Source organism: Gorilla gorilla, chromosome 5, assembly GCF_029281585.2.
Source record: "Gorilla gorilla gorilla isolate KB3781 chromosome 5, NHGRI_mGorGor1-v2.1_pri, whole genome shotgun sequence".
Classification (NCBI taxonomy): domain Eukaryota; kingdom Metazoa; phylum Chordata; class Mammalia; order Primates; family Hominidae; genus Gorilla; species Gorilla gorilla.
Window position 1 is genome coordinate 38,180,782 of NC_073229.2, and position 21,887 is coordinate 38,202,668.

General features: G+C 42.6%; 1 protein-coding gene across 3 annotated transcripts in view; it reads left to right on the plus strand.

The window, feature by feature from the left end:
- E2F3 (E2F transcription factor 3) overlaps positions 1-19,089 on the plus strand; it is a 91,627-nt gene extending 72,538 nt beyond the window's left edge. For 2 of the 3 annotated variants that reach the window (XM_055391281.2, XM_019030195.3), the window contains exons 2-7: positions 5,226-5,337; positions 6,603-6,804; positions 8,137-8,295; positions 12,061-12,175; positions 13,481-13,616; positions 15,541-19,089. In XM_055391281.2, coding sequence (XP_055247256.1) covers positions 5,226-5,337; positions 6,603-6,804; positions 8,137-8,295; positions 12,061-12,175; positions 13,481-13,616; positions 15,541-15,803 — 987 coding nt within the window. In that variant the 3' untranslated portion in view covers positions 15,804-19,089. Of the gene's footprint in view, positions 1-5,225; positions 5,338-6,584; positions 6,805-8,136; positions 8,296-12,060; positions 12,176-13,480; positions 13,617-15,540 lie in introns of all 3 variants that reach the window. The other variant, XM_055391280.2, reaches the window with a different exon arrangement.
- The last annotated feature ends 2,798 nt before the right edge of the window (positions 19,090-21,887 follow it).

A 21,887-nucleotide genomic window follows, 5' to 3' on the forward strand; every position in this document is an offset into this window, starting at 1 on the left:
CAGGGCAGGGTGGTGTAGACAGAGCTCACCCGCACTATTTAAATCCTGTCATATAGTTTTTTGTTTTACCAGGCATGTGTGCTTGAATTTGCTAAGTTAAGCATTAAAATAATGCTGCTCCATCAAATATCAAAATTCTTAGCCCTTTTTCAAGAGATTCTAATTATTGCACCGATATTCAGATCTGAGACCAAACAGGTAATATGTGGTCCCCACAAATCCAGTTCCGCCCTCCCTGTTCACTAAACAGGGGAGGAAAAATAACAGGATAACCCAACAGGAACCTCCCTTCTGAAAAGGGGAAATGACATAAAGTGCTCACCTCCTGCTTCTTGTCATGTCCTCAACAGGGACAGCAAGGTTTGTAGAGCCTATAAGTCCACCCCAAGTTCCACCTCCTGGGAGGAATTCTGGGGCTGCCCCTTCTTCACACCTCACTTATTTCTGGTGTGGTTTTTGGACCTAGTGATTGATTTCCTTAGAGGTTCAACATCGTGGGCCTTCACTTTCTAGACTTAGTGATTCTCTCGCAATAAAAGTGCCTTGCAATTTTAGTAGCTTGTCCATCTAGCATTCAAATTTGGTCAATTTATGGTTTGGTGCTTAGTAACTAGAGTTACACATGAAGACTAGTCCTGGTCTTTCGAAGTTAGGTCTCAGTCACTTAGCAGCAGACCTCTGGAAATTTCCCTAACCTACAGTTTAATGCTTCCATAGGCCTTTGCCTCATGGCAGTCTGAAACAGCAGCCTGGGAGGGAGAGACAAAACTAATATGCCCCCAGCCTGCTGACCAGTGGGTGGTTCTTTACTGCTGAGGCACAGCCCTAGGTCCCTAGGAGTTCTGGGTCCCAGACTCTTTTCCAAGTTTGCCTTCTTTCTGTTCACTTTATTTTCATTTTTTGAGACAAGAGTCTTTCTCTGTCATCCAGGGTGGATTGTGGAGGCACCAACCTCCACCTCCCAGGTTCAAGCAATTCTTATGCCCCAGCCTCCCAAGTAGCTGGAACTACAGGTGCATGCTACCATGCCGGGCTACTTTTTGTATTTTTAGTAGAGTTAGGGTTTCACCAGGCTGGTCTTAAACTCCTGACCTCAGGTGATCTGCCTACCTCGGCCTCTCAAAGTGCTGGGATTACAGGCGTGAGCCATCGTGCCCAGCTCATTTGTTGACTTTAATTTGGGCAGAGAATACAGCTCTATGTCTCCTTAGATTGCTTTCTGTAGAGAAGGCCTCCATAGCAAAGCTGTTCTCTTTGAGGCGGGCCAGCCTCAGATGAAGTTTCTCTCTATCTGTAGTATCTTCCTGGCGGTCACAAGAAGTGACCAACACACTCTGCCACTCTCTAACAAGGCCTGCCAACTCCCTGTCACACCATAGCCATCTTGACTCAGCCAGTTCCATAAGCTGTCACTGGCAACAGCACAATTCTAGGTTCCCGACTCAAAACACTTTAAGCAGCTGGGCGTGGTGGCTCACGCCTGTAATCCCAGCACTTGAGGAGGCCGAGGAAGGCGGATCACGAGGTCAGGAGATCAAGACGATCCTGGCTAACATGGTGAAACCCCGTCTCTACTAAAAATACAAAAAATTAGCCGGGCGTGGTGGCGGGCGCCTGTAGTCCCAGCTACTCTAGAGGCTGAGGCAGGAGAATGGCGTGAACCCGGGAGGTGGAGCTTGCAATAAGTTGAAATCGCACCACTGCACTCCAGCCTGGGTGACAGAGCGAGACTCCGGGTCTCAAAAAAAAAAAAAAAAATGCTTTAAGCAAAAAGGAGAGTTTATTGGCTAATGTAACTGGAAAGTCTGGGAAAGACCAACGGTTGCCCCCAGGGCATGACCAGAGCCAGAGTTTTGAGTGGTGGTCTCAGACCCTTCTCTCTCCTTCTCTCCACTCTGCTTTCCCCTGGGAAGGCCCCATTCTCAGGCAGCTGTAGGCTCCTCACTTACCAACCTTACTGGAAAGACATACCTGCTTCTTGCCAGATAGTTCCAGAAACATTCCTGGGGTTAGCCTTTGCTCCTCCAGCCTTGGTCATGAGCCATTCAACCTGTTCGCGGTGGGGGCGGGGAGGGCAGGATGGGACACAATGATTAGCCAGGCCTGGATCACCTGTGTGCACAGATGCGCTTAGACCAGGAAAGGGATGGCTCCCCAAGGAACAAACAGGGAGCTTCTGCCTGATAAAGAGGGAATGTTTGCTGGACCAAACACAGCAGGCCCACACAAGGACTTGACAGAATGGCTGGGAGGGGAAGATGAAGTCCAGCAAGCAGATTGTCCTTCCGGAGCCATTAGAGTGATGTTTAACTCAGCACTGCAGTAGAAAGATAAGGTGTGCCACTGAGGCAAGCCACATCGTAAAATATATATATAAAGAAACAGATGAAATAATTTTAATGCTACATCTGACCCATTAACAACATTGGGGTTAGAGGTGCCCTGACACAGTCAAAAATTTAGATAGATCTTTTGACTTCCCTAAACTTAACTAATAGCCTGTTGTTTGGGGTTTTCATTATTATTTTAGTGATGGGGGTCTTGCTACGTTGATCAGGCTGGTCTTGAACTCTTGGCCTCAAGTCATCCTCCTGAGTAGCTGGGATTACAGGTGTGATCCATGCACCCAGCCCTAATAGCCTACTGTTGACTAGAAGCCTTACCAATAACATAAACAGTCATTAACACATTTCATATGGTATATGTATTATATACTGTATTCTTACAATTAAGTTAGAGAGAAAGTGTTATCAATAAAAGAAAGTTTGGAATGAATGAAAGTGGAATCCACAGGATAGATTTCCCTCATCAGCCAAGCAGGACTAGAGGTGAGGGTGTGTGAAATAGGCCATGCTGGCCAGAGCTGGGCTTTGCCTGAGTGTCTTACTCTTTTCCCTTATGATCTAAAGCCAGGTTTCTCCAACTTTAAGGTGTATCAGAATCACCTGGAAGGCCTGTTAGATTGCTCAGCCCCATTCCCAGAGTTTCTGATCCAATAGCATCTTAGGTATGCTCTGGAATTTGCATTTCCTTGCAGCTGAACTTGGTCCAGGGTTCAAAGTGTAGAAGGCATATGGGCATATAAAGCAGCTGGATGAAAAAAAAATCATAAGGAAGAGAAGACAGATTTACTATTCATTACTGGAAGTGGATCATCATAAAATTCATCCTCGTTATCTTCACATTGAGGAAGCTGTGGTGAAAGAAAAGAGGAGGGGTTGGTCTTACTGTCTCAGGGATGACAGAGGAGGAAGAAAACCCACATATAGGTGGACACACTCATGGCCGGGTGCAGTGGCTCACGCCTGTAATCCCAACACTTTGGGAGGATGAGGCGGGAGGATCACTTGAGCCCAAGAGTTCAACACCAGCCTGGGCAACATACAGAGGCCCATCTCTACCAAGAAAAAAATTGAAATTAGCCAGACATCATGGTGTGCACCTGTGGTCCCATCTACTCAGGAGGCTGAGATGGGAGGATTCCTTGAGCCTGGGAGGACAAGGTTGCAGTGAGCTGAGATCACACCACTGCACTCCAGCCTGGGTGGCAGAGCAAGACCCTGTCTCTAAAAAAATAAAATCAGTGGACACGGACAGTCCAAACCCATGTTGTTCAAGGGTCAGTTGTATTTTATTTATTTCATTTAACATGTGATCACTACTAAAATTGTTGAGATATTTTACCCTGTTTTGTACTAAGTCTTCGAAATTCAGTGTGTATTTTACAATTATAGCACATGTCAGTTTGGATGAGCTAGTAACCAGTGGCTGTCGTAGTAGACGGTGCAGGGTTAGCTGGTAACTTTCCATAGAGGGGCTGAATATCTAGCTTCCACTGATAAGTTATTACTTACGTTTTCACATCACGGGGAGTTGTTTTGAAATTGCAAATCTCGGCTGGGTACAGTGGCTCACGCCTGTAATCCCATCACTTTGGGAGGCCAAGGTGGGCAGATCACCAAAGATCAGGACTTCGAGACCAGCCTGGCCAACATGGCGAAACCCCGTCTCTACTAAAAATACAAAAATTAGCTGGGAGTGGTGGCGTGCACCTGCAGTCCCAGCTACTTGGGGAGGCTGAGGCAGGAGAATCACTTGAACTCAAAGGCAGAGGTTGCAGTGAGCCAAGATCACGCCACTCCACTCCAGCCTGGGCGACAGAGCAAGACTCTGTCTTAAAAAAAAAAAAAGAAAGAAAGAAACGCAAATCTCCTCATTAGAAGAATCTGCCTGAAAATGAGCCTAAATACATATTTTTGTGCTGAGTGTCCAGTTGGTGCCATTTATTTTCTAAAACACCTGTCATACCCATACAATTAGTACTTAACAACTGCTTAACCATCTATCTTTTCTCTTGGACTCGAAGCCCCTTATCTATCTTCCTTACTAAGCCCAATGCCTAGGTACCTAGAAGACGCTATGTGGATATTTTAAAATTTAATTGGAGTTAAATTAAAAACTTAGATAAGGGCTTCTCATTTGCTAGGCTTGATGAGAAAATGGAGAAAGTAATACTGGTTGAAGCCCAAGATTGCATGTTTGCAGTATTTGTTTTCCCGATGAAGGGCCATTTGTAGTCTGTGACTAGTTGTGTTACAATCCAATCACCCTTTCTCTCATTGAATATACAGTATATAGAGAGAGTGATTGAAAATCTACAGAAACCCAGGCTCTGTGCCAAGCACTGGGTATACAAAGATAAATGGGAAACAGTCCCTGCCTTAAAGGAAATGAGAAACAGATAAGTCTTACAGTAATACCGAATAAGTGTCATGATACAAATAAACACAGAGTGTTTGGGGAGCACAAGGAAGGGGGTCCAACCCAGGTCAGAGAATGGGAGATGGGCAGGAAAGACTCACTGTGGAAAGTGAATTTAAGCCCCATGGCGCCTGTGATATTCTTAGCATCCAGCCGCATGCCAGGCACATGATGTGTTGAATCAATGAACAAAGTGACTCCTGAACCTAATGCTGAAGGATCGCTGTGTTTGTCCATCTGGGTGTGGACGGATGATCACGGCAGGTGAAGAGAGTGTGCATGACAACCCAGCCTACAACGCTAGAATCCTGGCTCTAGGGCATGACAAGATGCTGAGTGGGGTGGAGCAGAGGGGTGAGAGCTGGCATGAGCCTGCAGCATTTGGCAGGCCAGCCCACAAACTGCCTCCCTTCTTGTTCTTGTCCATATGACCGGTGACGAGAGATCGCACTTTCTTATTACAGGCAAAGCGAAGGCTGGAGCTAGGAGAAAGCGGTCATCAGTACCTCTCAGATGGTTTAAAAACCCCCAAGGGCAAAGGAAGAGCTGCACTACGAAGTCCAGATAGTCCAAAAAGTAAGGATCTTTTCATCTCTTTCCTTATTCTCCTTGGTGTGGCATTTCCAACTTTCAAAGCTTATGGCCGGAAGGATGCCAAGGTGTGAATAATTCTGGCATGTTTTGTTCTTTTTCATTTCTTTCTGTGCTTATCCAAAAAAATAAATACAATGTCAGCAGACAACCAGTGAAAGGCTACAGAGTCACACTGGTACCATAAGGGAAGACTTCTTTTAACTGTATGTAGTTTCATTTTTCAACTCGGAATACGAGCTTTTGGCATCATTCTATATCAAATTTAATTTTAACTTCCCTTAATGGACATTGCTTCAGAGTCTGAGGCAAACTGGATGTCCACGAACTATGCCAGAGTCACCAGTGTCTGTGGCGACCTCAATCTCCAGCTCAGCATATGGTAGCGTAAGAATTGATTGAGCCCGATAAATTGCAGGCTGTTTCTCTTTCTATCAAATACTATTACCGTTTCTTGTGGGAGAGAGAGAAACGTAGGTTAGAAATAGCCAACTAGTCCCATTATGTATGTGTTTGCATTTAACATAAGGGCTAAATTAGACTTCGTTCTCTCTCTTCCTGTAGTTCATGCATTAGGCAATCCACAAATTGTGTGACACTAAATTAAAACCTTGACCTGTGCACCTATGGGGGAACAAGTACAATATTAAGTAAGGAAATTTCCTTTAAGAGAGATGGGGAGATTTGGCAGAAGACTTTTCCAGGTAATTATTTATCAAAATGAAGCATTATTTGGAAAATTGGTGAGCAGGTGATACACGCACACACAGATACCAGAGCCTGAAAGGCCATTTGAGATGGATCTGTTTAAGACCTTGTCCTGCAATGCTAGTGAGACTCATAGCCTGGCCCCATCACCGTAGGCCTCGTGTGTGCTGGTCCCCTGAGACCACAGCACTCTTTCATTCATTTGACAGATATTTTTTAGCGCCCGCTATATGTAAATTCTTCATTAGAGCCAGGGAATAGTGTAAGTCAAGGTAGAAACTCTTGAGAAATTCAAGGTGAAATGCTTTAATCAAACCCTGGAATTTTTACCTTCCCTTCCTGTTCTAATAAAAAACTTTCATAGCTTTCTATGACTTGCCAACAACAACAGCAACGACAGCCTTGCTTCAGATACTAATACTTTGGCTGAAGTGGGAAAGAGAGCTTGCTTGACTGCAAAGACACCCTTCATTTCTTTACCTTCCCCCTATCCCCCACCCGCTCGGTTTTTGTTTTTCTTTAAGCTCCAAAATCTCCCTCAGAAAAAACGCGGTATGATACGTCTCTTGGTCTGCTCACCAAGAAGTTCATTCAGCTCCTGAGCCAGTCACCCGATGGGGTATTGGATTTGAACAAGGCAGCAGAAGTGCTAAAAGTGCAAAAGAGAAGGATTTATGATATCACCAACGTTCTGGAAGGCATCCACCTCATTAAGAAGAAGTCTAAAAACAACGTCCAATGGATGTGAGTAGGAGTCCTCCCCATGCCCCGGCTCTGAGGGGGTCGTTTCAAACTGCCTGGTTTCTTAGTTCCCACTTTCACATCCACGCCCACACATTCTTTTCTTTTCTCTCCTACTGTTTTCTTCTCTCTCATTCTCTCTTCCCTCCTCAGCTTCTAAGCCAGAAGTTCGAAGTCTCTTTACAAAGAGACTTTGTTTAGATACTGTCAGAGATAAAAGGATTTATATTTGATGAGCATCCAACAATGGCATCCTTAAAGAGGTCCCTGCAGTTGGAAAGTGGACTGCTGTTCGTCTGTTACATAGATGTCTGTGTGCACCCACGTGTGTATCTGACAGATGTGTACACGTCTTCAGCTTGTTTCTAATAAGAATCTGGAAATGATGGCTTATGGGTTATCTATGTGTATACGTACAACTGCATAGTTACAGAATATCTTTATCCATGGTTCTAATAGCAGATTAACTCACTTTCTGGGTAAATTAAGGCAAGACTTAAATGCCTCCATTTCGTCTGTAGAGCAGGGATGGTAGCATGATACTTATACAGCCACACGTATGATTACATATGTAATAGATTTTGTGAATTTTAGAGCATCTAAATAGCCACTATAAGCACAGTATTGAATTATTAAAGCATTTTGGAAGGAATAATTCTGTTACAGGAGGGCTTTGAAAAAATACTAATTCAGATGAAAGATGAATACGTACCTTTTTTGCACATTTTGGAATTTTGTTGACAGTTTGGTAACCCACTTTGGCCTCTGGTTTAGAGAAACATATTGTGCGCTGGTCTCAGTTCTTGCATACATCACATACATCTGTTTCCTTTGCTTTCTTTTCTTTTTAGTTGTTGATATAAGACCCTCAGTAATTACCGGGGTTTTTGATGCTTTTTTGGATGGGTTGTTTTTTTTTTGTTTTTTTTTTTTTTTTTAATTTTGAACCATTCCGTCTTCTCTGTCTTTCTCTATCTTTTTATCCTTTTTCCCCTTTCTTCCCCCACCACCTGGGAGCCATGAGGCAAGGGAGGAAGGTGGTTGCCTTCTTTTGCCCTCTGAATTTGAACCTTCTGAAGTAGACCTCCCCTGGAGGAAGGAATCCTGAAAATAGCAGTGCACTTTCACTAAATTTCTATGCTGTGAAAAGTGCAGAACTGTATTTATGGGAAAAAAAAAATATATATATATATATGTATAAATGTTCTAATTTTAACACTTGGCTAACAAGCAATGTGACCTCCTATGTCAAGAGGAGACATTTACCCAGAGGATCATTTCTCCTTCCCCTCCCTCCCATGAGTAGCCATGAAGAGTCTGTGTTTGGGTTTCTAGGGGCTGCAGTCTGTCTGAGGATGGGGGCATGCTGGCCCAGTGTCAAGGCCTGTCAAAAGAAGTGACCGAGCTCAGTCAGGAAGAGAAGAAATTAGATGAACTGATCCAAAGCTGCACCCTGGACCTCAAACTGTTAACCGAGGATTCAGAGAATCAAAGATATCCTTTGTGCCGCCAGTTCTCTGGGGGTTAGTGCTTCCTAGACTATTTCCAGAGTTGACAATCTGACTTACGCACAAGGTAGATTATTATTCTGATGTCATGAAAATGAGTACCTGTGTGCCTGCGTGTGTATGTGTGTGTGTATGCACGTGTGTGTGTAAACCCAGTTAGCTTTGCCTAAAAAGTCAGTATTTATGGTAAGATAGTCACCAACTCGATCCTATTATTATCTATTTTGATACCAGGTGGGAACTGTTTTTTAAAGCATTTTTTCATGTGTGGTTGAGACATATGGGTATACTCGTAGCGTAAGGCCACACTATTAAAAGATACATAAGGTGTCGGTATTAATATTAATGACAACACTAAGCAGATTCGTCTTTGGCTTCCCAGATTTTTGGTGGGTGTTAGCTGTCACTGTTGGGGTTCTCACATTCTATTTTCTTTTCACCAGATATCGCAGCAATTGAAATTGGTTGAATCTATCTGATTGGGTTATAGTTGAAGGGTTTGAAAGAGTAGAGAAAAATCATACTATAACTCTTAAAGTGCATTCTGCTGATTCCCAATAAAAAAACTGATTTCAAAAGTGCCCCAAGACCTGAGAAACCCCTCTCAATTCCTCTGTTCCACTACAAACATTAGTCCTTGGAAATAAAAATACAAAAGGTCAGTTCTTGTTCTCAACTTCCTGACAGTCTATTGACAATCTCAGGAAAACTTGCTCTTCATCATCTCACTACAAAGTAAGAGAGAGATTGCCTCATTATGTCAAACAAGACTTGCCAATATTCTCAGTTATTAGAAGAAGACAAAAAACAATACTGTAAGTTATCCCATCTCTAGTTTTAGTTCCAAACTTCTGATGATTGCACATTTACCATTATTTGACAAAAAATAAAAAGTGTTCTGCCCAGATTCTTCTAGTGTCTCATCTTTAACAGGCTCCCCCTTGGAGAATATGGAGATATTTATTTTCTTCCAATGTTGGCAGTTTTTCAAACCTGCAATTGTTCATTTCCTGTTGACCAAAGAATTAACCTTGTCAGCCGATAATTAGTGAGATGGAAGAGAGGCATAGTGATTTGGACCCCCAGTGGTGGGCAGAGTGGGTTTACAGGGGAAGAAACCAACAGTTGGGCTGTTTCATTCATTGTTTGGTTGGGAGCCCCATTGTGGAAGAGATGGGTGGTTACATGTGATTGGCAGCCTTCCGGGACATGTGGCTTATGGCATTGTCACCTATATTAGCTCTCTCTGGGGCTTTTGTTGCAGAAAATGAAAGCTTCCTTGCAGGGAACTTCGAACCCAAGGAGTAAATTCAGGAGGGAGCCACAAAGGAAGCACTTTTAAGTTTGTAAGATTAGAAAATACATTTGCACAATTTATTTCAGTTCACCATTCAGTTCCCAAATTGGTACAGCTTGTTCACAAATGTGTTGAAATTTTCCTTCCTGCAGCATGTTGAGTAATCGTAGATGAGTTTTTCTTTTACACTTGATCTTAGCCAAAAGGCCAAGAAGTGATGAGTTTTTATTTTAATAAGTTCTTGTCATACAGCTTTTTGACAGTGAGCTGTAGTGTAAGTACCTGGTTGTCAGTTTTTTCAAGTGTTCTCAGTAAAAAATCAGAACTGCCTGGCCCTCTATAAAGGCATCCGTTGACTTCTTTGATGGGTTATGTAGTGACCTAAAACCCAGAATCCTGCAAGAGCAGCCACTACAAGCTCAGCACTGAATTAGCCATCATCTCAACTGTAAAGATTTGAAGGAGATAGTCTGTGATAGATCCCCTACATGTGTATGCAGATTTCGTGTGAATGTGCTTTCTTTCTGGAGTAGTAGTTCCATAGCTGCATTCAGTTTCTAATAAGAAGCTACTACAGCCAGGCACGGTGGCTCATGCCTGTAATCCCAGCTACTCGGGAGGCTGAGGCAGGAGAATCGCTTGAACCTGGGAGACAGAGGTGGCAGTGAGCTGAAATCGTGCCACTGCACTCCAGCCTTAGTGACAGAGTGGGAGTCCGTCTCAAAAAAAAAAAAAAAGATACTATCGCAAGGGACATGATTTATTCTAGGGTCTCTAAGCCCCCACATTTTTTTTATATTAAACATATTAGATCACAGACTCTATTAGCCATTAAATACGTTATACTACCTGCTGAAATGCCTTCATTGGTTTGTTACTTGCTGTTTTATCCTAGGAATTTTTTGTGGGTTCATATAAAAAATAATAACGGGCTAAAGACATTGTACATTAATTGAATACTTTTGTCATATCCTAAGTACCATATTCTTTCATGATAGCCTTTTAGGCTTGGCTGTCAGGACATTTAAAAGAATGGTTCAGTGCTTAGAAAAAATGACCAAGGCCGGGCGCCGTGGCTCACACCTGTAATCCCAGCACTTTGGGAGGCCGGAGGCAGGCAGATCACTTGAGTCCAGGAGTTCAAGACCAGCCTGGGCAACAGGGTGAAACCCCATCTCTACTAAAAATAAAAAAAATTAGCCGGGTGTGGTGGTGCACGCCTGTAGTCCCATCTGTTTGGGAGGCTGAGGCACGAGAATCATTTAACCCCAGAGACAGAGGTTGCAGTGAGCTGAGATTGGGCCACTGAACTCCAGCCTGGGTGACAGAGCAAGATTCTGTCTCAAAAAGAAAAAGGAAATAACTACCAAGAGTACTGAGATATTATACTTTTCTCTTTTCCTAAATCAGTGTTTCTCAAATTCATTCAAGTCGCAGAGCACCTGGAAACTGCTTTCTTCCTCATGAACACTGAAATATTGATAGAGTTAATATAGTATCATGCAAAGCATAATTTTTCTAACAGAAATAATGACACTCTTTTCTGTAGGCAGTACATAATCACAACCAGCCCAGGTGCACTTAAGAAAACAAGCTGTCTGCCTGAGCAGTATTCTGAGTTCCTCCACTAATATATTTGTTACTTATTTATTTACTTGGTGGCTGCTGACACTTGCTTATAGATAGAAGTAACTGGAGTTTCAAAAAAATTGTGGCTAATAGAGATTACATTTTTTTTTCCTGCAAATTGGAATCTGCCATCCTTCAGTTTGAGTGACAGAACACTTTATTGGAGTTCATGGAATGCCTGTGCTGCAAAGGACCCTGGCTTCAAGATAAAATTTCTGACCACTTAGTTTTTTATTTTCGTATGATCATTTATTTTAACTGTTCTGTTTCTATGTTTAATATTTTAAATAGCCATAGTCTTTTTAGAAATGGGTGGGATAAAGCTATTCATTTCTTTAGTTGCTTAGAGTGTCAACCAGAAATGAAGATTCATGGGAGACCCTAAACATTTGCAGATCCAGAAGGGGAGACATACGCATACTTTTTTGAGAAGGAGTCTCGCTCTGTCACCCAGGCTGGAGTGCAATGGCGCGATATCGGCTCACTGAAAGCTCCACCTCCCGGGTTCATGCCATTCTCCTGCCTCAGCCTCCTGAGTAGCTGGGACTACAGGCGCCTGCCATCACACCTGGCTAATTTTTTGTATTTTTAGTAGAGATGGGGTTTCACCGTGTTAGCCAGGTTGGTCTCCATCTCCTGACCTTGTGATCCACCCGCCTCGGCCTCCCAAAGTGCTGGGATTACAGGTGTGAGCCACCGCGCCCGGCCACGTATGCATACTTCTAAGTCATAAAATACTTTAAAATTTTCCATGCATCTATTTTGTCATTTTCATCATACTTATATCTGAGGTAATTAGATGGAAGATTCCTTGACACTCTTTACGTTAGCTTATGTTACATATCAAGATATTCGAAAAATTAGTGGCCTTAAAGACCAAACTGTTATAGTTGTGAAAGCCCCTCCAGAAACAAGACTTGAAGTGCCTGACTCAATAGAGGTAAGGAGACAGCGTCTTTGTTCATCTGCAAAGATCTTTGTGGAATGCCTGAAATTGAATGACTCATTGACTCATAGTCAAAGTCTGTCCCCCTCCTATGAACTTGATAGTTCTTTCCCATTTATTGTACTTAACCATACATTTTAAAACATTTCAATGGTTTGATGTTCATTGAGTATTCAAACAACCTAACTTTGACCTAGCAGGATGTTCAGTTCAAAGTGGTATATGATACCCTGTCCCTCTCATACTTTCTCTTTTTCATAATTTGTCATCAATGGTTTTGATTAATTTGAATCACTTTGGAAAGTTTATATTGATTATCCTGTATATGGTCCCCACCACGAACAGATATATAAATGTTTTAAAGTCTCTCCCTAACTTATAACATTTTGAGAGATCACATGGGGCTTTGGGTTAGCTGATAGACTAGAATATTGCAAGAAAGTAGGGGGCATATTTTTATAATTTTCAGATATACTTGGATAATAGAGGCCTAGACTACAACTATAACATAAAGAGTTGTAGTAAAAAGAAAATGCATAGGAGATAAAAAGAGAATGAAAGTTACACGCTTCCATCTAGGGTAGACTTCCTACCTTAAAAGATAATAATAGCTCTTTGACCTAGATGAAAAAGATTTTTAAATGTTAGTATGCTGCATTCTCATAATAGATGCAGTTCCTAGCACTTAAGAATACTATTCATGAGTATACAGTTCAACATGAAAACGTCCTACCATAAAGGAACAATAACATGGAGATACTGAATTTGGAACACTTAAAGGACCTTGTAATTGCAGAAAAAGAATATATCCAAAGAACACAATTCACCTCACCCATTGTGCTATTTTCAGAATGACTCCCCTCTCCCCCAAGCCCCCCTAAAAGAGTTTTCTTTCTCTAGGGCAGGATTCAGCAAACTTTTTCATTGAAGTGCCAGGTAGATAGTAAATATTTTTGGCTTTGCGAGCCGTACAGCCTGTGTCTAGACTATTCAACTGTGCACCTCTGACATTGTGATACGAAAACAGCCAGAGGCAATAATAAACAATGGGAATGGGTGTGACTCTCTTCCAATAAAACTTTATTTACAAAGCCACTTGGTGAACTGGATTTGGCCCTTAGGCTGTGGTTTGCTGACCCCTGCTCTAGAGGATGACAGTCTTTCATAGAGTTGGACTAGTAGGGAAAAAGCAAGTGAAAAATGAACATTGTTCTTACTTTCCATTTTTAGACAAGAATTACTATGGCTTTTATTTCTAAAAGAACTTCTGATTCAAACTTCTCCCACTTCTGTTCATAGAGCCTACAAATACATTTGGCAAGTACCCAAGGGCCCATTGAGGTTTACTTATGTCCAGAAGAGACTGAAACACACAGTCCAATGAAAACAAACAACCAAGACCACAATGGGAATATCCCTAAACCCGCTTCCAAAGGTAAAAACTCCACTTTTGTCTTTTAGAAACTATGTTAAAAATGAGGGTGACTAGAACCATCTGTATTGGAACCACAAGCCTAGGCAAGAAACACAAACTTCTATTGGTATTAGGTAACATGTTTTAAAAGACATTCTGACTGGTTTGCAGAAGAAAATAATGATTTGGGAAAAACAGCTCCTTCACCCACTTATGGAGTCGCTTCAGGCTTTTGCTATTGGCAGAGAATGTTTCCTTACAGCATTTTTGAAAACCAGCTAAAGTGAGGAGCAAAGCTGTGAACTGTCTTGTTGGATCATCAGAGACACTTGGCCACACACCTTTGAATCACACTGCAGAGCTCATCAGAGAGGGAAATGAAAAAGGTTTGAGGAGAAAAGCCTTTGTTGGAGAATTTTTGTCTTATTTTCCCCCCCCATTGAGATGGGGAAAGGATATGGGAGGAGAACGCTAGGAAAGTAAGTCTTGCCGGGTGTGGTGACTCACACCTGTAATCCCAGCACTTTGGGAGGCCGAGGCAGGCGGATCACGAGGTCAGGAGATCGAGACTGTCCTGGCCAACACAGTGAAACTCTGTCTCTACTAAAAATACAAAAATTAGCTGTGCGTGGTGGCACATGCCTGTAATCCCTGCTACTCGGGAGGCTGATGCAGGAGAATCACTTGAACCAGGGAGTTGGAGGTTGCAGTGAGCCGAGATCCGCCACTGCACTCCAGCCTGGTGACAGAGCGAGACTCCATCTCAAAAAAAGAAAAGAAAAGAAAAGAAATCTAACTTCTCCTTCCCGCTCTGCAAAGAGCAAAGGAAGCTCTTTGCAGTATATATTTTTCCATTTCCTAACTTGAGGAGATATATATGCAATTTTTTCCCTTAGTGTCTCCCTATATAGCAGCAAGAATAAGGGTGATTTAAGTGAATAAGTCTGATTTAATACTGAGCAAAAGTACATCACCTGAAATGGTAAAACAAAAGGCCATCTTTCTTCACCACAGAAATCCAAAGTGGATGTCTTATTGTATGTATTTTTAGGGATCTTTTTAATAAGCTGGTTGTTCAAAAAAGACTGAGTTAAAATCAGTGAATTTTGCATGTAGTCCCAGCTACAGGGAGGCTGGGGTGGCAGGATCGCTTGAGCCCAGGAGTTCGAGGTTAGAGTGAGCTATGCTTGCCTGTGAATAGCCAGCCACTGCACTCCAGCGTAGACAACATAGCAAGACGCCGTCTCTTAAAAAAAAAAAAGTTCTTTTTTCAGTTGGTGAGTTTCTACTAGGAAGCCAACTTTTCAGTATGTATATATTGTTTTGTTTTGATTTTCTTAAAACAATGACTAGATAGCAGAGAGAAGTTTTTGAACTTGTTATCCTCTCATCATTGAAGTTATTTGCATTCTTGTTTATTGACAGTAGTTATTTGAAAAATGAGTGAGTAGACTAGGTCCAAAGAAAGATGGCCAGGCGTGGTGGCTCACACCTGTAATTTCAGCACTTTGGGAGGCCGAGGAAGGCAGATCACTTGAGCCCAGGAGTTCGAGACCAGACTGGGCAACATGGCAAAACCCTGTCTCTACAAAAAAAGATTAACCAGGCATGGTGGCTCACACCTGGAGTCCCAGCTACTTGGGAGGCTGAGGTGGGAGGGTCCCTTGAACCCAGAAGTTCAAGACTGCAGTGAGTCATGATCACACCACTGCACTCCAACCAAAAGAATAAGACCCTGTCTCAAAAATTAAAAGGGGGAGGGGGGTGGCAGGGAACTTTTTTGTACCTGTTAGCATAAAAGGTGATCTGCATCATAAAGTCGTCTCATTGTCATTATTTGCGGAAGGTACATGCTTTTTTCTAACAGCAACATATACATTCTTCCAGAAAAATTCATTTGATTTTTCTAACTTATTTTTTGTTTCCACCAATGTTTTCTTTTCAGACTTGGCTTCAACCAACTCAGGACATAGCGATTGCTCAATTTCTATGGGAAACCTTTCTCCTCTGGCCTCCCCAGCCAACCTCTTACAGCAGACTGAGGACCAAATTCCTTCCAACCTAGAAGGACCGTTTGTGAACTTACTGCCTCCCCTGCTGCAAGAGGACTATCTCCTGAGCCTCGGGGAGGAGGAAGGCATCAGCGATCTCTTCGATGCTTACGATTTGGAAAAGCTCCCACTGGTGGAAGACTTCATGTGTAGTTGATTACGCTTCGTTTGAACTCTCCTTAAAAACCGATATTTTTTTATCATGGAACCAGAACATCTGTCATGCAGTGTTGTCCCTTCCTACCTTCTTCCTCCAAGAGAGTATCATGAAGTAAACTACAAACTTCAAAAGAAAGCTGACATTTTAATGAATTTTTTAAAAAATTAATAAACAAATTGTCTAAACGCACAGTTGCAGGCTCCCTTGGGAAAGCCCTGCTTTGCTCCAGGCTCCAAGATCTCCTGGCTAAGTCAGCAAGTGAGAAAATGTGCAATCAGGTGTCTCTCACCCCGAATTTTCCTTCCTCCTTCCTCCCCGGATTGGCTTGCTGTGCCTGACGGATGGGCTGTAGAATGGGGTCTGGCCACCTGGCCCGCTGGGAAACAGCAATCTTCCTTAATAGCATTTCAAGCCGTGCCTTCTCCGCAGAATGCATGTCTTTGGGGTCTGCTAATATGGAATGGAACTGCAGCAAATGCAAACTTGAAGTCATGCAAAAGTATGAAATGGATTTCTTCAGCTCTTCTTAGGAATATTTAAATTACTGTCATAATTCAGTTTAAGCTATGAACTGTGTGTCCCAGTAGGAGGTCAAGAAAACCTCCACAGCCTTCTGGATGAAGAACCTGTTTTCAAATATACTTGTTGCAGATACAGAAGACTAGTAGAGTTCTGCCACTCTAAGCTGTTGTGGATTTTCCTGTCTCCATGAACCACTCCCATTCCCCCATCCCCAATGTGTTTGTGAGTTTCCAGTTGATTTGTAGCAAATGCCTACTTAGTTCTTTGTGGATTGTTTTAGACTTTTTATTTTTTTAGCTGCCATTTAAGCATTCCTGTGGCACCCGTCACCATTTCAATTTAATTGTTTACTTTGAAGCGGTTTTTGCAAATTCATATTACTTAAGCAGAGGGAGAGAACCTCTACTGATCAGAGCATCTAAACCTGTGTGATCTAAGGTTTATCAGCCTCTGCAAGGAGCTTTGTCCCATTGTGCTTCCATTCCCAGGAGGGGGAGCTTGGAGCGAGTCAGTCCTGGGGCTTGCTGACATGGGTGGCCCATTGGAAAGGAGAACCAGGTCAGATGATGTAACAGCCCCAAGGAGCAGCAGGCATGGGTCCCTCCATCCTTGGGCTTCCCGGGCCCCTGTGACAGGGGAAAGGGCTCTCTTACACCGCACTCAGGGAGACCACTTCTCAGGATGGGGTCAGATGGAGAGACCTCTAGGGAGAAAGACATCCCCATTGTGTGAGTGGCATTTCCTTAAGCTGGCAGGAACAGGGAGCAGCCCTGTGTCGGGGGCTGGAATAGTTCTGGCCAGACCCCGTTCCCCTTCCTCTATGAAGGAATAAGTTGGACCAAGGGAAGTCGGGGACGTAAAAAATGAAGCAAAACAATGCCAGGGTGTCTCCCGCTTTACTCTTCAGGAATGGTGTCCCAAGTTGGAGGCTTTGTGTCAGCTGCAAATCCTACCAGTTATGTCCAAGAATGGCTTTCCCTTGGACAGGTGGCAGTGGCCATCTCCCACTGGGAATATGGCATAGTATCTCCAGTCCATTCCTTGGATGCTAAGGACTGCGGGAATGAGGGAGTCAGATAAAGAACAAACCTCGAAACGAACAGTTAAATTGAAATGCTATGTGCCTGACCCAGTGGTAGGCACATAGTAGGCACTCAACTCATATGTTTAATTGAATTGAAAATATCCCTTAGGAAAAAAAAAAACACACAAAAAACCACAAGAGCCCCAGCCAGTTTACTCCAGGTAGATTTCCACAATATGCAAAGTGGTGGTGGGGTCAAGACAGATGACACCAGCACTTTAAACTCTTTGTGTGGGTATGCGTGGGTGTATGTTTGGGAAGAAAAACAAAGGTGCAGACTATCTTCCTTTTTTCTTCTTCAGCCTCCATCCCTGGCCTCCTCCCCTCACACACACTGGACTTGGTACAAAATGTCGGTGTGGTCCTAGATGAAGCATTGGGGTGGGGGAGGGAGAGGGAGCTTTGTGTTAAGTGCCTACTGGAAATGCACTGTGGGGTTTTTTCCTGTATGGGAAACCATTTATGCCAAGCTTTTCCCCATTTCCCATATTTATCTCATCTGGTTAGCTGCCTCTGCTTCCAGCTTTGTGTAATTCTCTTTGCCAGCTGCACAAAGCTGATTTTTTCCAAAGTCTAAAGACTGAGCTCACCTGGCTAGATTGTTGTGTGTTTTGTTGAATTTTTTCATAATGTAATGCCGTATTTATTGTTTTAAAAATGAAAGGAATACTAATAAGTCTTAAAAGTTCCTTCATGCATAAGATTTTTTTTCCGGTTACTGGGCTTAACTGGTGTACATTAATTAGATGTCCATACTGTATTTTGTTTGCATTAAGTAATTTTCTTTTTGACTTAGTATCTGGCACACAAAGTGGGTTAGTACTACAGTATTTGCGTTACTTTAAGTACTAAGTATGCAGGTTTCCTGGTACCATTGAGTTGCTGCTATTAAAGCTCACACACGAAATGGCTAAAAGTTACAAGTGTGCAAATTATGACTGCGTGAGCCTTAGAAAATAAAATGTATAAAGGGCAACACATGAGCTGTCAAACAGTGTTAGGAATGTGTTTATATGTACAGAGTTGTGCATAGCAATCGTTTTATTTAAGTTGATATGTAGTCTACTCACATTTTCATTATTTAGCAATTTTGTACAAAAATAGCAATTAATTTTTAAACGCTGCCAGAATACTTTCTAGCTGGTTTGTAATTTTTTAAGAGTGTTATTTTGTTTTTGTTTTTCTGTTCTTTGTTGTGGTTCTTGTTTTCATTTTTGTTGTACGTGTAGATCTGTAAATAAAATTGCAGTATTTAAAGCTTAAGCTTTCAGGAAAAAGAAAATAAGAATTCAGTGTGTGCATGACAACTCGTGTGTATGAGAAGGAGGGATATGAAGGAAGATGGCTTGCAGAGTAAGTCGGGTGGCAATTGTCAGGGTGTGGGAATTTCTTTTCCTACGGGGTACGTGATTTTGTAAAAAGGAAGTATTTCTCCCAAAATTGGGAGTAGGCAAACTACTAATCAGTTTAGCTTTGTGTTGTATGCTAGTTTAAAAAAGAAAATATGTAATATAATGTAAAAAAAAACAACAAAAAAAAGCTTTTATGATGGATTTTGTAAATAGATTTGTTACAGGGTGACCTGTTCTCTAGCTGTGATCTTACCACTTCAAATGGGTGTAATTTGAATAAATTTTGTATGGTAAAGGATCAATAAAATGATTTTTTTTAAGAGTTCAGGCTTGTGAATGGGTTTTCTTTAATATTATCTTATGCTCCTCTATTAATTGAATTTTTTTCTTTTTCTTTTTCTTTTTTTTTTTGTTTTGTTTTTTGAGGCAGAGTCAATCACTCTCACCCAGGCTGGAGTGCAGTGGCGCAATCTTGGTTCACTGCAACCTCCACCTCCCGGGATCAAGTGATTCACCTGCCTCAGCCTCCTGAGTAGCTGGGACTACAGACACCCGCCACCACGACTGGCTAGTTTTTGTATTTTGAGTAGAGACGGAGTTTCACCATGTTGGCCAGGCTGGTCTCGAACTCCTGACCTCAAGTGATCCGCCTGCCTCGGCCTCCCAAAGTGCTGGGATTACAGGCATGAGCCACCGCGCCCAGCCTATTAATTGAATTTTTTAAAACATTCTTAAACAAGTTAAGGAGAAAGGCTAAACAAAAGCTTAAAACATCGTTTGCCTTAGACGGTATTTGGGACTCAGAACACTCAGCAAATATTTGGTGACCACTTCCGATGCGCTCTGCACCCTGTGAAGTGGAACTTACCTTGTCCCTTTGACCATGTGCAGAAACCACTCGGACACTGAGTAATTGTTACACTGAGAAAGTGACAAATTTGACTCCTTGTAAGGGTTATAAAGCCAATACATCTTAATTCTGAAATCTGGTAATTACCTCCCATGTTCTAGATTGTGTATTTCTAGTAATGCCATCTAGGAGCAGATTTGAATTTTTTGACTGCCATGTCACACTGTTAACTCTGAACTTATCATTTAAAAACCTCAAAGTGCTATATATTGTACACACACAAAATCAATATAAAAGGGTATGAAGTTTAAAAAAAAGGGGGTGGGGGGGACGTTACCTGCCCCTCTATGTTATTCATGCCAGAGATAACCACTGTTCGCATTTTTCATGTATTATCCTTCCAGTCATTTTCTAGGCACATATCTGTGCATGAACATGTGTATTTTATTTTATTTTGTTTGTATTTATTTATTTATTTATTTATTTGAGACAGAGCCTTGCTCTGTCACCCAGGCTGCAGTGCAGTGGTGCAATCTCAGCTCACTGCAACCTCCGCCTCCTGGGTTCAAGTGATTCTCTTGCCTCAGCCTCCCGAGTAGCTGGGATTACAGGCATGCACCACCACACCCAGCTAATTTTGTATTTTTAGTAGAGACGGAGTTTCACCATGTTGGCCAGGCTGGTCTCGAACTCTGGACCTCAGGTGATCCACCCGCCTTGGCCTCCCAAAGTGCTGGGATTGTAGGGGTGAGCCACCAAGCCTGACCTATTTTGTTTTGTTTTTTGTTTTTGTTTAGAGACAGGATCTCACTCTGTTGCCCAGGCTTGAGTACAGTGGCACCATCATGGCTTACTGCACCCTCAGACTCCTGGGCTCCAGTGGTCCTTCCCGCCTCAGTCTCCTGAGTAGGTGGGAATAGTAGGCGTGCACCACCAAGCCTGGCTATTTTTTTTTTTTTTATTTTTGTGGAGATGGGGTCTTGTAACGTTGCCCAGGCTGGACTCAAACTCCTGTCCTTAAGCAATCCTCCCCCATCAGCCCCCAAAAGTACTGGGATTACAGTAAGCATGTGTGTTTTAACATGACAACATAAGTCATACCATATATGCTGATCTGAAGCTTTTTATTGCTATGTCACATTTTTCCATGTGAGTACTTGTAGATCGTGTTCATGCTCTTCAAAGGCTGCATACCATTCCAGTGATTTAAAAAAAAAAAATTTTTTTTTTTTGAGTTGAGTCTCACTCTGCTGCCCAGGCTGGAGTGTAGTAGAGTGATCTTGGCACACTGCAACCTCTGCCTCCCAGGTTGAGGCAATTCTCATGCCTCAGCCTCCCAAGTAGCTGGGATTACAGGTGCCTGCCACCATGCTCGGCTAATTTTTGCATTTTTAGTAGAGACGGGGTTTCACTATCTTGGCCAAGTTGGTCTTGAGCTCCTGACCTCAAGTGATCCACCCTCCTCGGCCTCCGAAAGTGCTGGGATTACAGGGGTGAGCCATCGCGCCTGGCCTAAAAATGTATTTAATAATATACTTAGGTGACTTCCCGTTTGAGAGATAGTTTTGTTCATTTTGCTATTAAAAAAATGTAAAGTTTTTAGAATGCTTATATGTCAGGTACTATATATTTTATGTGGTATAATTCTCGTAACAAAATTTATCATTAGTAACATTTGATAACATTCACAGTGTTGTATAACCATCACTTCTGTCTAATTCCAGAAGACATTTTCATCACTCCAAAAGGAAACCTGTGTCCATAAATTAGTTACTCCCTATCCCCGACGCCTTGCAGTCCCTCCTTTCTGCTTTTTTGTCCCTATGGATTCACCTGTTCTGTATGTTTCCTATAAATTGAATCATGCAACATGTGGCTTTTTGTGTTTAACTTCTTTTTTTTTTTTTTTGAGATGGAGTCTCTGTCGCCCAGATGGGAGTGCAGTGGCGTGATCTCGGCTCACTGCAACCTCCTCCTCCCAGGTTCAAGCGATTCTCCTGCCTCAGCCTCCCGAGTGGCTAGGACCACAGGCACCCGCCACTGCATCTGGCTAATTTTGTATTTTTAGTAGAGACAGGGTTTTGCCATGTTGGCTGGGCTGGTCTCGAACTGCTGACCTTAGGTAATGTAGACAAGATGAATTTGCATTAACCTCATAAAAGTTGATATAGGCTGGGTGTGGTGGCTCACATCTTTAATCCCAGCATACGGGAGGCCGAGGCAGGTGGATCACCTGAGGTCAGGAGACCAGCCTGGCAAACATGGCGAAACCC